Consider the following 18,095-nt stretch of genomic DNA (forward strand, 5'->3'; position numbering starts at 1 on the left):
ACGTTGAAAATCACGCGATGGTGTCTCCGCAGTATTTTTAAATATTTGATTTCCCAGGGGGCAATGTTCCTAGATTAACTGACATTGAGGAACATGTGATGGAGATCTTGGAGCCTGCAATTTGTGGAGTGATGTCACAATTGTTGGCTGAAGTGGTGCATGCTGCCAGCCAGATCTTTATAAAACAATTCATTGCCACCATGGACTGACAGACTGCAAAATTTGCTATGCCCAGATCTTATATTTATGCCCAGTGGTTATATATATTAAGCTCAAGATTTAAAGTTTACGCTTCATAGTATAGGCAACCTCTACTACCACTTCATCATTTCAATTACACCTTAAAGATACTGCTTACCATTTTTGGCTAGACTTGTGTTTTTTTTCTTTTTGTTTTTCTTTTCAGTAACGTTTTGTTTTTTTCATCTTGTAGGGTTTGTAAAATTTTCATAGACCAAAAAAGGAAAACAGAAATGCCCAGTGATGGTAAGGTTTCCTCCCCTGCTTCCTTCTTTATTAAAACAACCTAAATACTGTATTTTGTAAATGATCTCAAGAACAAGAAGACACAGTAAGAGGCTAGTTGGGGGAAAGGTCAGAAGCAACAAGAGAAAATATTATATATACTGAAAGAGTTGTAGATACTTGGAACAAACTACTGGCAGATGTGGAAAGTAAATATACAATAACAGAATGTAAAGCTGCCTGGGATAAACATTTATCTATCCTAACATAATAGGAAGGGAATTACTAATTGGGCAGACTAGATGGACCTGGGGGGCTATTTCTGCCAACAGTCTTGTATGTAGTCCGCCCAGTAAGTAGAATCCCCCATATTGTACCTATCCCCCACTTAGGGAGTCATCATCCTATTAGCTACCCCATTCCCCAATAAATTGTATGCCCTTGTAGGTAATCCACCTGGAGGTACCCCCCTCCCTGCCAGGGCAGAGATACCAGTGTCTGTATATACTGTGGCAGTGCAGTGTTTTTGTATATGGGAGCAGTTCTCCAGTGTCTGTCTATACTGTAACAGTGCAGTTGGCGAGCGGAAGTATACAGAGACAGGGGCAGTATATGGAGGAGGAGGGCAGTATACAAAGGCAAAGAGCAGTATACAGAAGTAGGGGCAGTATACAGAGACAAGGGGTAGAATACAGAGGCATAGGGCAGTATGTAGGGGTAGAGGACAGTCTACAGAGAAGGAGGGCATTATACAGAATTGAAGGGTATAAGTACAGACAAAACAGAAGGTGCAACAGCAACCCACAGGTGCAAGGGCTTGCCATATATACTCCTCCCAGCATACACACAGTAAACACCTGCTCTGTAGATATTAAAAAGTGAGGATCTTAGCAAAGTATTTGATCAAACAGAGTGTACCATGTCACCACGTTAAATTGTCCCTAGCAATTTTCACACTAGCAATGGCCTCTCCTGGGCTGAATAAGCCTACAACTGGGCAGATAGGAGCCAAATGATCTCTTTCATAACAGAATTGAAGGGTAGCATATAGAGGCAGGAGACATTATAAAGAGAAGGAGGGCAGTACAGGGGGCAGTGTATCACTACAGTACACATAGATGTCAGTCCCAGACATTACACCATATGATATGAGGACAGGGATGAGAGCGCACACAGGTGAGCACAAACCACTGGGCACACTATGGACACTCTCCTGGCTCCCAGATTCCCCTCTCCTGCCTTACACTTGCAACGCTGGGCTGTGGGCTCCTCCTTCTCTGGGCATGCTCTCCCCTCCTCCTGGGTACCGAGCAGAAAGCATCCTGGGGTCATAGGGATATTGGGGGGGGCGTGCACCTTCCTGGCTATCATGATCCCTGTGTCTATATAGTAACCCAGTGTAATGTATGGATACAGTGACTAGGATGACAGGATAAAAACGCTGTGTGCTCACTAATGCCAAGCACTAGAGTTTCTATATAGAGCGTTAGATGTGTTACCATACCCCCATGTGCCCCTACCGCCACTGCTGAAGCCTGCCACATATCTACATGTATACAATCACAAGTTTCCTAGAATTATGTATTTCTTTAGGGGAACTCTGGTAAAATAGTAAAGTACAAGATTATACATTAAATGATGTCAGTCAGTGTCATTCTTGTGTTTCCTTCATTTCCTAGATGATAAGACCCGGCAGTTTTACCAGCGTCTCTGTCAGTATGAAGATTATGTCCTGAGGATTACATATCAATATTTCCGAGATGATCTGCAACACATCCTGGAGAGTATGAGTCCTATGTCCCTTCTCAGTGAGCTGAATTCCCGAAATATCCCTGACATTAAGGTGAGAGAACATGATCTGTCAGTGTTACATCTTCTAGTATTTCATCCATCTACTAACCAACCTACACCTAACATTTCCATCTATGTTTGCGGCACTACCATAACTCTAAGGGTACTATTACACCATGCAATTTTCCGACGATTAACGATAAACGATCTAAACGACCGCTAAGGCAAACGACCAGAAATCGTTCACCCAAGTACACGAAACGATGATCGTTATTTATGATTGTTCTTGCGGTCGTTTAGTCGTCGCTATTGCGTACGTTTCAGCGGTGAATTCTTATTCCACCGAACGATGTGCGAACGATGAGCAAACGATCAAACGATAAAAATAGGTCCGGATCCTATTAAACTATCAACGATTTCTCGTTGGTCGTTTAATCGTTGCCTGCTATTACACAAAATGATTATCGTTCAAATCCGAACTATTTAACGATTTTTCGAACGATAATCGTTACGTGTAATACCACCCTTAGGCAGAACACCCACTGTCTCAGACTTTTCTTTTGCACCCTTCATCTCCTTATGGTTGAAACAGCGATAACTGCGAAAACGGTTTATACATTACCTCTCCACGCTCCCGGTCTTCTCCTGCGCTCTGTATGTCTCCCGGCACCGCATGCTGCAGCATCAGAGAGGCCTGTCTGAGCTGATAGGCCACTTAGGCAATCCCTGGCCACAGCAGTCTCGGACTGTGATTGTCTGAGCAGCCTGTCAGCTCAGACTGGCCGCTCTGATGCTGCAGCACGTTGTGCCGGGAGACATACAGAGCGCAGGAGAACTCCGGGAACATGGAGAGGTAATGCATTAACTGTTTAAACAAGGGCTTCATGGACATTGCTAAAGATGTCCGTCCAGCCCTTGCTAAACGATTGTCGGGCCATGTAATAGGCCCAGTAAACAGGTTCGTTTACAATATTGATGAGGCTTTAATCGTCCTATGTAATAGTACCCTTAAAACTCACGTGGTCACTCTGATTCCTTCCCGTCTTGACAATCTTTACCATTCAGTTTTCCCTCCTCTAAACTCCCTCCCCCCTGCAATCCATCCTAAATGCAGCAGGCTCATCTTGCTCTTCAACCATTACACCATTTACTCCCCCATGCCAGTCACTACACTGATGCCTCCTGCTGTGCCAGTCACTACACTATTGCCTCCCCCTGTGCCCCCCTTGTGCCAGTCACTGCACTGGTTACCCATTAAATTTAGAATACAGTACAAAATCCTCACTCACCCACAAAGCTCTCCACAATTCTGCACCTCCCTACATTTCCTCCCTCATCTCTTTCTGCCATCCCACACAGTCCTTACATACTTGTAATAATCTAAAACTAAAATCATGAACCAGTTCTCTGGAATGTAATACCCAAAACAATTAGGGGGGAATTTATTGTTGAGTCTAATAGCTGGGATTTTTCTAACTAGTTTTAGCCAATTGTATTTCTCCTTGTGCTTGGTAAACTTTTCAAAAATTGCACACATACAATAAGTTCCGGACCTAAACTCATCGGCTTCTGGGCGCACATCGCTACGTGTAATACCAATGTGCGGCTGACAGCTGTAAAAGAAAAAATTTATTTATACATACCTGTTTGTGCTCCCTGATGTTCTGCTAGCTCCCTGCAGTGTCTGAGATGACAGGCCTCCCAGCCAATCTCTGTCCACTGCACTGTCCTGGCGGTTGGCCGAGAGGCCCGTTACCTCAGACACTGGGGAGAGCTAGCAGGACATCAAGGAGCATAGATGTTCCATTTTCTATTTATGTGCCCTCAGAGTTGTAACACGCTGCAGACTTTGTTGCTGTTTATTATTATTCCATTTGTTACTGTGTTGTAGAAGCCGTTTCGTGTTTGTAACTATCCCACGTCTCTCTGAGGCTGAATTTCAAGTATGTTTCACATTACAGAACTAAAATTAGAATAATATCTAGATTATATTTAGTGGAGAACCAAAGGGTATAGTCCAGTCTAGGTTGAGTATTTATCCCCTCCCCCACTCTTGCCAGTTGATTCCTATATTTATCTTTCTCTGGACCTACAGGTTATAGCGAAGAATGGAATGAAATATATGTGTATGTAACCATTTGTATTATGCATTTTATATAGTTACATGTCACTGTCTTGTGTTTTAGAAATATCAGAGTATAGAAAATGATAGAAAAACATTTGCACGGACATTACTACAGGATATATTTAACGGAGGAAACAAGGCTGTTATAGCATTGTGGGTCAGCCTTCATGCTTTAAAGAGTGGTTCCCGTGGCCTGCAGGCTGTACTAGAGGAACTACATCAGAGAGGTAACATTGTGTATTACGTGTCATTGTGAAATAGTAGTTTTCATAACTTGAACTGACCACAGCAAAGGTCCCATACACTTTATACTAAAGATGACCAAACCAGCTGCATCACTATATACACTAATACAGTGTATTTAGACCTCCCGATTGTCCACAGACAGATCTGATCACAAAAAGCCAAAGATTGCGCAGCTGTGCATAATATATGTAACTGGGTGCACAGCCACTATATACAGTCATGGACAAAAGTTTTGAGAATGATACAAGTATTAATTTTTACAAAGTCTACTGCTTCAGTTTTTAAAATGGCAATTTGCATATACTCCAGAATGTTAAAAAGAGTGATCAGCTTAACAGCAATTACTTGCAAAGTCAATATTTGCCTAGAAAATGAACTTTATCCCCCAAAACACATTTCACCATCATTGCAGCCCTGCCTTAAAAGGACCAGCTAACATCGTTTCAGTGATTGCTCCATTAACACAGGTGTGGGTGTTGATGAGGACAGGGCTGGAGATCAATCTGTCATGGTTAAGTAAGAATGACCCCACTGGACACTTTAAAAGGAGGCTGGTGCTTGGCATCATTGTTTCTCTTCTGTTAACCATGGTTATCTCTAAAGAAACATGTGCAGTCATCATTGCACTGCACAAAAATGGCTGAACAGGGAAGAGTATCGCAGCTAGAAAGATTGCACCTCAGTCAACAATCTATCGCATCATCAAGAACTTCAAGGAGAGAGGTTCCATTGTTGCCAAAAAGGCTCCAGGGTGCCCAAGAAAGACCAGCAATCGCCAGGACTGTCTCTTAAAAGTGTTTCAGCTGCGGGATGGGGCTACCAGCAGTGCAGAGCTTGCTCAGGAATGGCAGCAGGCAGGTGTGAGCGCATCTGCACGCACTGTGAGGTGGAGACTCTTGGAGCAAGGCCTGGTCTCAAGGAGGGCAACAAAGAAGCCACTTCTCTCCAGAAAAAACATCAGGGACAGACTGATATTCTGCAAAAGGTAAAGGGAGTGGACTACTGAGGACTGGGGTAAAGTCATTTTCTCTGATCAATCCCCTTTCCGATTGTTTGGGACATCTGGAAAACAGCTTATTCGGAGAAGACGAGGTGAGCGCTACCACCAGTCTTGTCTCATGCCAACTGTAAAGCATCCTGAAACCATTCATGTGTGGGGTTGCTTCTCAGCCAAGGGAATCTGCTCTCACAGTCTTGCCTGAAAACACAGCCATTAGAGATGAGCGAACCGGGTTCGGGTTCGAGTTGATCCGATCCCGAACGATCAGCATTTGATTAGCGGGGGCTGCTGAACTTGGATAAAGCTCAAAGGTTGTCTGGAAAACATGGTTACAGCCAATGACTATATCCATGTTTTCCACATAGCCTTAGGGCTTTGTTCAAGTTCAGCAGCCACCGCTAATCAAATGCCGATCGTTCGGGTTCGGATGGACCCGAACCCGGTTCGCTCATCTCTTAACAGCCATAGATAAAGAATGATACCAGAATGTCCTCCAATAGCAACTTCTCCCAACCGTCCAAGCGCAGTTTGGCGATCAACAATGCCTTTTCTAGCATGATGGAGCACCTTGCCATAAAGCAAAGGTGATAACTAAATGGCTCAGGGAACAAAACATAGAGATTTTCGGTCCATGGCCTGGAAACTCCCCAGATCTTAATCCCATTGAGAACTTGTGGTCAATCATCAAGAGACGAGTGGACAAACAAAAACCCACAAATTCTGACAAAATGCAGGCATTGATTGTGCAAGAATGGACTGCTGTCGGGGCGTGGCTTAACCAGCGATGTGAACAGACGTGTTCCAGTGAGCTCCGGCACCTCATCCTCTGATTATCCATGGCATCCTGCCATATAACTTCTGCTGCCCTGTACTGCGAGAGGGATTGATAAGGAGTCGGCTGGCACTGATATGAGCCATAAAAACACGACAAAGGAAAAGGCGGGGGTGCACAGGGACCTGCTCCACAGGCACCATCTTTACCAGTGGACGCTGCGGAAGGCATCGCGGCTAAACTAAAGAAATTTGCCCGCATCCAGGACACCGAGGCTCCCTCTGACGATTGGGGAGACATGGGAGCTGCACAGGCAGAGTGGCTTACCCCAGCGCCGCGCAGGGACTCGGAGACAGCGGGGCCTTCTCCATCCAATATGGCGGACAGACCGGAGGTGAGAGGGGGACATGTGGAGGAGGAAAGAGTAGAGGCTCCAGCTCAGGCGGGGGACGCTCCCAACATTGCAGGACGTCCTTACAGCTATCGCTAAAGGTAATAAGAATCTGACTCTGCTGATGGGCAACATGAGGGAGGACATTTAATTTACTGCGCCATGATCTACAAAAGGGTCTGAGAGAATGGGGGCGGTGGAAGAGAGAGTGGAAGATCTGGAGGATCAGTTGCCCCCCATAAAACAGGACATGAAAAGAGTTGTGAATAACCTGTCTGTACTGGCTGCTAAAGCGGACGATATAGAAAACCGCCTGAGGCGGAACAACGTCCGTCTTATTGGAGTCCCTGAGAAAGTGGAGGGCAGGACTACTTTGAGACTTGGCTGCTAGACACCTTTGGCAAAGACACCCTCACGCCCCTCTTTGCTGTGGAGCAAGCACACAGGGTCCCCTCTCGCCCATTGCCACCGGATGCCCCCCCCCCCAGCAGTCCTCATGAGAATCCTGTACTACAAGGATTGCGACATCATTCTGCGGAAAGCTCGCGAGATGGAACGCATTTGCATAGATGGTCATAATATTTCAATATTCCCAGACTTTTCTGCCGAGGTGCAAAAGAGAAGAGCCAAGTACTGTATATAGATATCAAGAAGAGACTGCGTTCTATGGATGTGCCCTACTCTATGCTTTATCCTGCTCGACTGCGAGTGGCGGCCCTGGGCAGCACTCACATTTTTGAAGATCCTGCCACGGTCCTGTCCTGGATCAACTAAAACGAACGCAGACTCCGTGGCGCCAACCGGCGTGGACCGGACTGACAGCGGTATTGTGGAGGTCACGTTTTGGGTTTATAATGTTTCATGCAACCAACTAATGTGGATGCTATGCTGTTGTTATTATGGGAATTCCATATGGGATGTGCAGCTTCCCCACTTCCCTACTTCTCCCCTACTGGCATGGACGCCTACTGCCTTTCTATGAGACTATGGATGTTCACAGAGTTCATGTGAAGTTGGAACTACTTGTTGGATTCCACCCCTTTTTTTTTCTTTTCACAGCTGGGCAGTGTTTCTGAGCAGCACTGTGACATTTGTTATCTTTTATATACCTCATATCTTACATGTGCCTTATTCCTCTATCCCTGTCTCCCCTTTCCTTTGTCTATTGTTTACTGTTCTTCTTTCCTAGGATGTTAAAATGGAGACCACATTATGTATTAGTGCAGATCTATGCTATTATACATCATAAACGTCAGGTTGATTTTGCAGTGGGGGGGCCTCGGCCTACCCTAATACGATACCAGGGGATCTCTTCCTTTTCCTCCCCCCCCCCCCCCCTGCCGACAGCATGGACGTTATAGAGTTTGTGTGTTAATGACCATATACCGGTTGCTGGGCAGGAGGAGATTTCTGTTGTAAGGTACTATATGACAGGGCAATGTTTCTGCTAGATATTGAGCGGGCTTATACTTTTCAGCAAATTCTTGCCCTCTCAGTGTTCTCCTCTATCCATGTCTCCCCTTTCCCTTGTGTGTTTGCTGCTCTCTTCTCCTCTCTTTATCTCTTCTTTGTGTCGGCAGGATTGCCCAAGTCTCTATTGAGCCAAAGAGCCAAGTTAGGTGCTGGTGTTCTGTAAGATTACGTTGTCACCTATGTTGCCTGAGTGGTTACATGTTGGGGCCTATTTTTCGAGCCCCCAAAGCCGCCAGTTGCGGGTATTAGTCATACAAATGGTAGCCAAATATCTATATTGCTGTTATGTTACCACCATGCAGTCTCTGAGGAATTATCTGAGGAATCTGTTTTTCATGTCTATTGTGTACAGCTTTCCCCAAGCCGTGTTCAGCCGCAGACTAATGTTCTTTCTTTTTATGTTTTTAAGATGGCACACAAGGTAAACGTTCTAGTATGGAACGTGCGAGGTATGAACTCTCCTACTAAAAGAATGGCAGTGTTCCAAACTTTTAGCACATTACAACCAGCCATAATAACGAGAGAACCCCAGGACTTGATGGTTTACCTGGAGAATCCTTTAAGACTGAGGCTGGCCTCACCAGTGAGGCGGCCCCTAGTTGTTGGTGAGGCCCAGCTGAAGAGCCAGTTTTCACAAAAGTAACTATGATCTGCACAGTCCTTTAGCAGTTTGCAAAAATCTCAATTTGAACAACATTATTTATTTATTTTGTACTTGCTTTATTAGTATATAGAGCTTGGGAGACGGGTGAATGGTAGCCCTAGCATTATTTTCAGCTTTTAAATGGACTTTCACAACAGATAGTGAGGCCCATGCCCTATTGGCCAGTCTGGTGAGGCCCAAGCATTGCCTTGGTCTGTTGGGGGAGGCTCCAGCAGAAAATGTTTGAGAAGCACTGCTTTAAGACACACAGTGAGTGCTTATTGGACCCACTTCTGGCCACTTTCAGCTCCTCTGTGGACATGAATTCGCTGCCTCAGTCTATGAGAGAGGCAATAGTGGTTATCATACCAAAACCGGGGAAAGACCCTCTCCATAGGAGTTCGTACAGACCGATTTCACTGCTCTGTACTGATTTTAAAGGAGAAGTCCGGCCAAAATTCATTTTTTATATGTTATTACTTATGGAAAGTCATACAATTTTCTATTGTACATTAATTATGGGAAATGCTCATATACTGCTATTTCCCTTAATTTAGTGTATCAGGAAGTGTTAGAATTCTCTCAAAAGCAGTGACGTCACGGCGAATGGTGTAATTCCTATGGAGTGTCCAGCAGGCGGCGCTCTATATATATAGAAGTCAATGAGTACCATTGACTTCTATATATAGTGCGCCCCTGCTGGACACTCCATTGGAATTACAATGGATGTGTGTATGTAATGTTATGTACTGTACTTTGCGATTGAATACATTTATGGAATACTTTGGGGAGTATGAGTGTATCCCATAAATGTATTCAATAAATACATTTGCAGGGCACCGAGCAAGGAGGGAGAGCAGTGCCATCTACCTCCCCCCTCCCTGCTCGGTGCTGGGCACATATACAAAGTACTACTCCCCCATTATCTGCAGTTAATGGGGGAGTAGTACCTGTGCTATCTATCGCCGCCCGCGCCGCCACTCACAGAAGTGCCACTCCTCATGCCCCCTTCTCCTCCGTTCCCCCTCCTCCTCCTCCCGGCTTCAAACACTATGGCCCCACTGACTCCCCGGGGCGGGTGAACCTTATAGGGAAATATTCCGGCTTACTAATCAGTTGGGACAAGTTTGCACAGTTACCCCTAGATCCCCTTCCTAACCAGCTAAGGGTAGGAGACGTCTCCATCCCTATAGTGTCTCAATTTCGGTATTTGGGCATTTCGGACGTTTCTAAATACCTTTCTCTTAACTTGTTCTCTTACTGACAAAATCTGCTCAGAAAATTAAATTGTGGCGTAAACTTCCTCTCTCCGTGGCAGGCAGGGTCAACTTGATCAAAATGATTTTGATGCTGCAACTCCTCTATATTTTACATAATGCGCCAGTCTGGGTACCCATGGTGCATTTTAAGTCCCTGTTTAGAGAACTTATATGGGATGCAAAGACATCTAGAATTAGGTTGGACACATTGCAGTGGGGAAAGAATAGCGGTGGCCTAGCTGTCCCTAACCCATATCTATACTACCTTGCCGCACAATTTTAGCAGCTCCGGGGTTGGGGTGGACCGGAGTATATGGCCCCTACAGGGCTACTTTTTCAGCAACTGTCTGGAGTCCCGATATATCTGTTGGAGATCGCATCTCAGACTAGGCCCCCGGATGTACCGATTTTACTGCCCATGTTGCGTAAAGTCTGGGCACAGATAAAATGCTTTTTAGAGTGCGGACAATATACTAAATACACTCCGCTGTGGCGCAAACCTGGGTTCCTGCATCTGCTCGAATTAGATGAAGCTTTGTTTTGGGAACAGAGGGGCTTGAATGTTCTCTCGCAGCTGTTCCATGAGGGAGCCTTCAAGTCTTTCGCCCAACTACAGGAGAATCTTAATTTACCACACTCGTCTTTCTTTAGATATCTACAGTTGCGCAATTGAGACGCAATTTGATAGATCTCTTCCGAACATAACCTCTCATTTCCTTTTAGACACGGTGTTAACTGCTTCCGATTCTAAAGGTATGATTACCCTTATCTACGGAGTGCTCTTGGACTCATTTATGTCCAGCAGACCTCTGACGATCAAGGAGCAGTGGGAGATGTGGGTCCCATAACGGATGATCAATGGTTCACTGTCTTAGCTATGACGCCTAAATTGGCGATTTCCGAGGCACACAGACTCTCCCAGTTGTTCCTGGTCCATAGCGTATATAGGACCCCTCTATTTCTCTTTAAAATAGGTGTTCGCGTTGACTCAAACTGCCCCCGGTGCGGTATGGGAGATACCCATATAATCCATCTTATGTGGAGTTGTGTGGAGTTGGAGGGTTACTGGCGGGAGGTGGTGGCCCTAATAAGACGTGTATTTGGGATTGCAATACCCTTGGAACCACTGAGATGTGTCTTGGGTCTGATAAGTGAGGACGTCGAGCCCACAGGCCTAGAACTGGCGATTTGTAAAGCTCGTAAATTAATAGCCAAACACTGGATACAACCTACCGCACCTATGCTTGCGGAACTAATTGCTAAACTTAATAGCATTATCCGCTTGGAAAAGGGAGTCTACAAAAAAAGGAAAACTATGAAAAAGTTTGAGTCTGTGTGGGGACCCTGGATAGACGCCCCTGGTATTCCTTTTAGACTCCTTCGAAGGAATCCGTTTGAGACCTTTCTTCTCCTTGCTGACCAGCATGCTAGCTCTACTAGGAGACCTGGTGACGCTGACTAATGTGGATCACCTTCTTCACATGTCTTTAGGAGAGTGTTGGAAGGCAAATGCACTAGCGCCATCTATTTTCGGTCTTTTCCCTTTTTTTCCAATTTATTTTGTCTGCTGCTGGATGAACATGGCTGGGGGACGCCCCCGGATATAACATTATCCATACGAGTCTGCATTAGAAGCCTGGTTTTCCTTACTTGTTTTGGCTACCTACATACCAGCATGTAGGTTTTTACCTACATGCTGGAAAAACCTTTTGTTTTAATAAAAAAGATCTGATTAAAAAAAAAAAAGAATGGACTGCTATCAGTCAGGATTTGGTCCAGAAGTTGATTGAGAGCAGCCGGGGAGAATTGCAGAGGTCCTGAAGAAGGGTCAACACTGCAAATATTAACTTGCTGCATTAACTCATTCTAAATGTCAATATAAGCTTTTGTTACTCATAATATGATTGCAATTATAATTCTGTATGTGATAAAAAAACATCTGACCAACACACATAAAAACCAGAAGGCAGCAGATCATGTGAAAATATAATACTTGTGTCATTCTCAAAACTTTTGGCCATGACTGTAGTAAGACTACTAATACATTAGAAAACACAGTGCAGTGGTACCTTGGTTTAAGAGTAACTTGGATTAAGAGCGTTTTGGTTTAAGAGCTCACAGTTTTTCTAAATTGTGACTTGGTGTAAGAGCATTGCTTTGGTTTAAGAGCTCCCTGTACTGGGTGGGAGCGCGAGTCGGGGAGGGGCATGGTCTGCATAGCGTGGTCTACAGCCCTGTACTCTGACCCAGGAAGTCTCCCTCACCTTCCAAATCATAGCAGATCCACTTCAGGCTGGGGCTTACATCAGAGGACAGGACGGTGTAGGTAATCTCTCCATAGCTGTAACCCCTCTCTCCCCGGCCAGAGAGTGCTGCATGTATGTGCCCACATCTGTCCTGCTCATTCCTTCATGCTCCCGGCAGTCTCTGTCAGCCCTTATGTTTCCCATCCTCTCCATTACTGTACAGTAACTTATAATATCACAAATTCTGCTGTTTCTAAATCTTTGTTTCATTAGTTTTACATGTTATTAAAAATAATTAATCATTATTTTTGGGGTGTGGAACCAATTGTCTACATTTGTATGATTTCTTATGGAAAAATTTGCTTTGGTTTAAGAGTGAATTTGGATTACAAACACTGTCCCGGAACTAATTATGCTCGTAATCCAAGGCACCACTGTATATAGCAAAAAAGCTGGCTCACCAAAATGACCAACATGCAAAATTCTTGATTGTATGTCATGATTAATACAAAAATCCTTACAAAAAATTCAAAAGAACATGATCCTTAACCCCCTAAAAACAATTACAAACTCCCACACTAGAGCTATTGTCAGTGACCTCAGCTCACTTTCCGTCCTGTACAATAAATGAGACTACCCCTGTATTATGAGTATGCCCAACACAAAAATAATACATAATAAATACACCAAAGTGCTGGTGCATATACAGTACAAAATACAAACTACTATAATAATATGATCAAAGTGACAAGTGCCACCAAAAAGTAAATCAGAAACAACTATAGAAAAAACTGAATAAATAGGTACTAAGTCACCAATCCTGGGCTAGTCAGAGGGTCTTAGGTCGGGTTTCTTACACCCCGACCTGAGACCCCCTGACTAGCCCTGGATTGTAACGTATGGTTTCATGGATACCAGTCAGGATGTTGAGGTGACCACAGCTGAAAACAGTATGCATGTTAAGTTGATTAATTTTGGGGAAAATATTATTCCAACATTTGACCATTTTTCCCTATCACCCTGTCATTTTGAGTTTTGACAGGTCTCAGTCGCACTGCTACATGCTCCCCCGGTTGTATCTTGGGATCATAGCTGGTCTTGGGAGCGAGACCAAGTGCAATCAATAATAAGTTTAGGTTGCAGCTTTCCAAAAGGGGAAATTTTGCTGGACTGGTCATGAAAAAGTTAAACACCATTATGGTATTATCTTTAGGGGCCTGGTTACACCCTTGCACCACTGTAACCTTGTTTGTATCATAAGGACATAGAAATTTTTGGGATTTACGTATTTAGGGTATTGCATATTCTGATGTTTTTCTTATATACACCCAGCACTGATTGATGTGCTAGAAAAATGACGCAAACTATGATTTCTTATAAGGTGAGACTCTGATGGCCGAAATTATCCTGGATAAAGAGGGCCACCGACTTTCCCCAGAGCTGATAGGTAAGTGTACGTTATAGAAATGTATTATACTAAATATATACATAGTTTTCATTGAGCTTAAAGTGACACTGTCACCGCCTATTTGCATTGTGACTGCTCTCCACAGGTGTAAAGGGTAAATGTTACAGCTTTCATTACTTATTTTATATCACACCTCATGGTGCTTGTTCTGGTAAAAAGTCGTTTTTAGCACCTGTGGATTGGTATATGTGGGCGGGGCCTCGCGGGCTATGTGCCACATTGCCTCACCCCTAGCACCACTTAGCTCCGCCCCCACCCGCGGCATCATTGTCACATAGGCCCTGCCCCCTCAGCAGCCATTGGAAGGGCCAGCCTAAAGCTCTAGGCCCCACCCCCCTACATTGTCCCACACCAATGGCCGCTGAGGGGGCGGGGCCTATGCGGTGATGGCGTCACGGATGGGGGCGGGGATAAGTGGCGCTAGGGGCAGAGCGATGTGGCACATAGCCGCGAGGCCCTGCCCACATATACCAATCCACAGGTGATAAAAACGACTTTTTACCAGTAAAAAAAGTAATGAAAGCTGTAACATTTACACCTGTGGAGAGCAGTCAAAATGCAAATAGGGGGTGACAGTGTCACTTTAAATCCATATAATCAGAATAGATAACCAAAATGGCCTGCTGGCAGATGCTGTGCTCATTAAGGCCTCCTTTACACACACTTTTTCCCCCTGTATGAGGTATGGATGGTTTCAGGTGCTTTTGGCGACATTTTAGATTTTGTGACATTTGTGTTGACGTCCTAGAGAAAAATGCTCAAAATGAAACACAACACCAAATGCTTTCTTAGTTGGGTCAGGGTTGACCAATCTATGCCACAATATACAGATACCCTCAGGCCGTCAGGGGGACAATAATTCTGTAATTTGTCCTTCGCCCTGGAATTAACTGCACGGATGGCTAAGTCCCCAGACATGCGCAGAACCCGCAGAAGATGACCAGTTTACTTTAAGTCAGATGACATGCGCAGATTGTACGGGGGTGGGGAGTCGATTCCTAGCTCCTGAGGTTTAGACATCTCTGACGGCTAAGTCCCCTGACAGGCACAGTATCTGACAAGATAGGATGAGTTGGATGACAAGCTTGGACCAGACTGGGATTGTTCTTGAGCTCCAGAGGGTTAGACATCTCTGCACCCGCTAACTAACATTGATTGGATCATAAATGTATACAGGAAGATGTCATAGGATGTCGCAACCTATGGAGGGCAATAATGTTACAAGGTACCTATTTCTAATGCTGCTATTGGACATAGTTAATTGACATGTTTGGGGCGGAACATAAAGGACACTATTATAAAAGGATAGGATAAGACCAGTGTTACAGGTACCCCCCATCAATCTATAGAGGAAACTGTTGTGAACTTTGCACTAGTATAAGGGGTAAGCCTTTTGCTGGAGGTATATGTCTGGAGGACCCCTTACATAAACTTCCAACAGAAGGCTGCATTGTATAACACTGCATTAGCATGCACTGGCATACATTGTCTGCTCCCAGAAAAGAGGGCAGCCCTGATGGTGTACATATCTCATATGCACAGTTACATCATTGTACATTCCCCAGTATACCAGCTAAATGGAAAATGTTTTGTCCTATGTCTGGCAATGAAAGCCAGTGGACAGTCAGTGTGTATATTGTTCACACTGAGTAAATGTGGCGAGCCCTCTCATAGAAAGGCTATGGCACACTGAGGCAGGTGGGATTCTGTGGTGGAATTCTGCCTGCCTTAATGTGCCATAGCCTGTTTATGAGATGGCTCGGGCGCCTCTTAAAGGGAATGTGTCACTTTTTTTTACTATTATTATTATTTTTGTTTCATTTAATTAATATCTTTAAAAATAGTTAGACTTTGATTCCTGTTTTTATGTTTTGTAAAATTAACAATAATGTGCTGCCCTGGGGGCCGCCATTTGCAATTGCATCTGTGTATGTCTCCCTGCACGACACATACACAGTTGCTTTATGGCAGCCCTCAGTACATTGGAGTCAATGGACGGCTCCCGTCCCGGACGTCTGCTACAATGTAGCTGAGAGCTGACATGCGCAGCTCACACACACAGGGAGCTGCAGAGGGAGCCAGACGCCATACTTGTGGAGCCCCCAGAGAAGGTACACAGTGGCCAGCACTATCCTCAGCAGCTAGCCGCTCTCCCCCTCCTCCTGCTCGGGCTGTGAGACTGATCTGATAATGAGCCGGCAGGACTCAGCTCCGTGCAGGAGGACGGGGGAGGGGACGCACAGAGACTACAGTGCTACATGCTGGGACAGGAGAGCTCCTTCTCAGGAGATAGTGGATGGAGGAGGCAGAAAAGTGTCACACTGACCAGAGTAATAAAGAGAAACCCCTTCCTTCCCAATGTCAGGACACTGCCTGTAGCTACTACACTGCTACACTACACTATTATAGGGGGGGGGGGGGGGGGGTAATAAGAGGGGGGAGGGCTTGCGAGTGAGGAGGGTAGGGGCATTGGTAAGGGGGGATGACATGGGTATAGAGGGTGCATTAGGGTGGGTGGGGTGAGAGGAGGTCAGTGTGGGGAGTATGTTTTATGTTCACTAATGCTTTTTTGTGCAGTGGTCACGTTTTTTCTGGACACATCACTATTACATAACACACATTAATATGATTTACACAATTTAGTCTTGTCACATTCTATATTATATGATCACATGCACTTTAATCATGGATATTTAATTTTATATTTAATCATGGATATTTAATTTTAATATTTAATTTTTAATCACTGGTATGTCTTATATAATAGCATAGTATAGCACACTTTAGATATATAATTTTTATTGTATATTTTAATTATCATGGCACTATATATATGTATATCTTTGTACACGCAGGCACATATGCACATTGTAAACACACAACTTGTTATGAATTGTTTTCTTATGGATGAGACCAATGTCAGCCTAGTATCCCTTATGCTAACTTGTATTATGTATATATATATATATATACGTGTTTTATGCTACTCCAGTGGAGTAGTCCTCCTGGTTAAAATGCGCAGCTTCCATGTAGTCACCGCATGTGTTTATGCAACACCTCCCCATCGGACGCTGAACCCTGTGCGAGCTGCGTCTCGGTTCCCATGGCAACGCGCTGCCTTGAAGTCCGGCCTATTCCTCTCACGTGACCGGGCACGTGCGGGGGGACAGTTGGACGGAGCGGCGTTGCGTCATCGGCGCGGTGACGTCAGACGCTTGGCGGAAGCGTCCGGAGATGGGGGGAGGATCCCCGTACATATAAATACCGGTGGGCAGCCAGTATTCATCAGCCCTGTGATCAAGCTGCCACGCGAAACGTGCGTGAGGTATATTGAGCACTTTGCTATTTGCACTTTTGGAAGCTGGGCATTTATTGGATGTTTACATATTCAGACTACACTCTATTGACTGTATTGAGTATACAAAATATTTTTCCACAAGCACTTTACATGTATTTAGTGTAGCTGTTTACCCAGGTTTTTCTGATATTTTCTGGTCCAGGTGTGATCTGTGGTTTACCGGTGCCATTTTTCTACATATCTTACCTTTTTTAAAATTGTATGTCCTTATATATATTTTTTCGAATAAAGGAATTAATATTTATTACTTCTGGACTTATAGTATATTTATTGGTGTGCATAATATTTGTAGGATTTATGTGGTTTGTTAGAGCCGCACCATTGATTTAGAATTTGGTCATATAGGATTTATAATAAAGAGAAAAGCTGCCAGTGTGTTAACCCCTTCCTTCCCAATGTCAGGACACTGCCTGTAGCTACTACACTGCATCTGTATATGTAATGCAAGGCTAACATGGTATAGATGGGATATATATATGACCTGGCAAAGAATTTCATTTTAGCTCCCAAACAATTAGCAGCAGCTGAGGTCTAGTAAGGGGTTCTGCAGCAGCTGAGGTATGTGGTATGAGGTTCTGCAGCAGCTGAGGTCTAGTAAGGGGTTCTGCAGCAGCTGAGGTATGTGGTATGAGGTTCTGCAGCAGCTGAGGTATGTGGTATGAGGTTCTGCAGCAGCTAAGGTGCAGTATGGGGTTCTGTCGCAGCTGAGTTGTAGTATGGAGGTTCTACAGCAGCTGTGGTGTGTGGTATGGTCAGAGGCTACTGGAGCCTGAGCGGTGAGCTGCATGTGGACGGAGATCCGAGGGTAGCTTTGGAGCACCTGGAGCAGCTGTCAGGAGACCCACCTGTCTGTGTGAG

General features: G+C 44.7%; 1 protein-coding gene across 5 annotated transcripts in view; it reads left to right on the plus strand.

Annotated features, from left to right (window-relative positions):
- The window catches only part of LOC138771099 (NACHT, LRR and PYD domains-containing protein 3-like), a 128,718-nt gene that overhangs the window by 59,717 nt on the left and 50,906 nt on the right, over nt 1-18,095 (plus strand). For all 5 annotated transcript variants that reach the window (XM_069950553.1, XM_069950555.1, XM_069950554.1 and 2 more), the window contains 4 exons: nt 434-486; nt 2,145-2,308; nt 4,443-4,608; nt 13,793-13,858. In XM_069950553.1, coding sequence (XP_069806654.1) covers nt 434-486; nt 2,145-2,308; nt 4,443-4,608; nt 13,793-13,858 — 449 coding nt within the window. The remainder of the gene's footprint in view (nt 1-433; nt 487-2,144; nt 2,309-4,442; nt 4,609-13,792; nt 13,859-18,095) is intronic.

This window comes from Dendropsophus ebraccatus, chromosome 13 (genome assembly GCF_027789765.1).
Source record: "Dendropsophus ebraccatus isolate aDenEbr1 chromosome 13, aDenEbr1.pat, whole genome shotgun sequence".
NCBI classification, from domain to species: domain Eukaryota; kingdom Metazoa; phylum Chordata; class Amphibia; order Anura; family Hylidae; genus Dendropsophus; species Dendropsophus ebraccatus.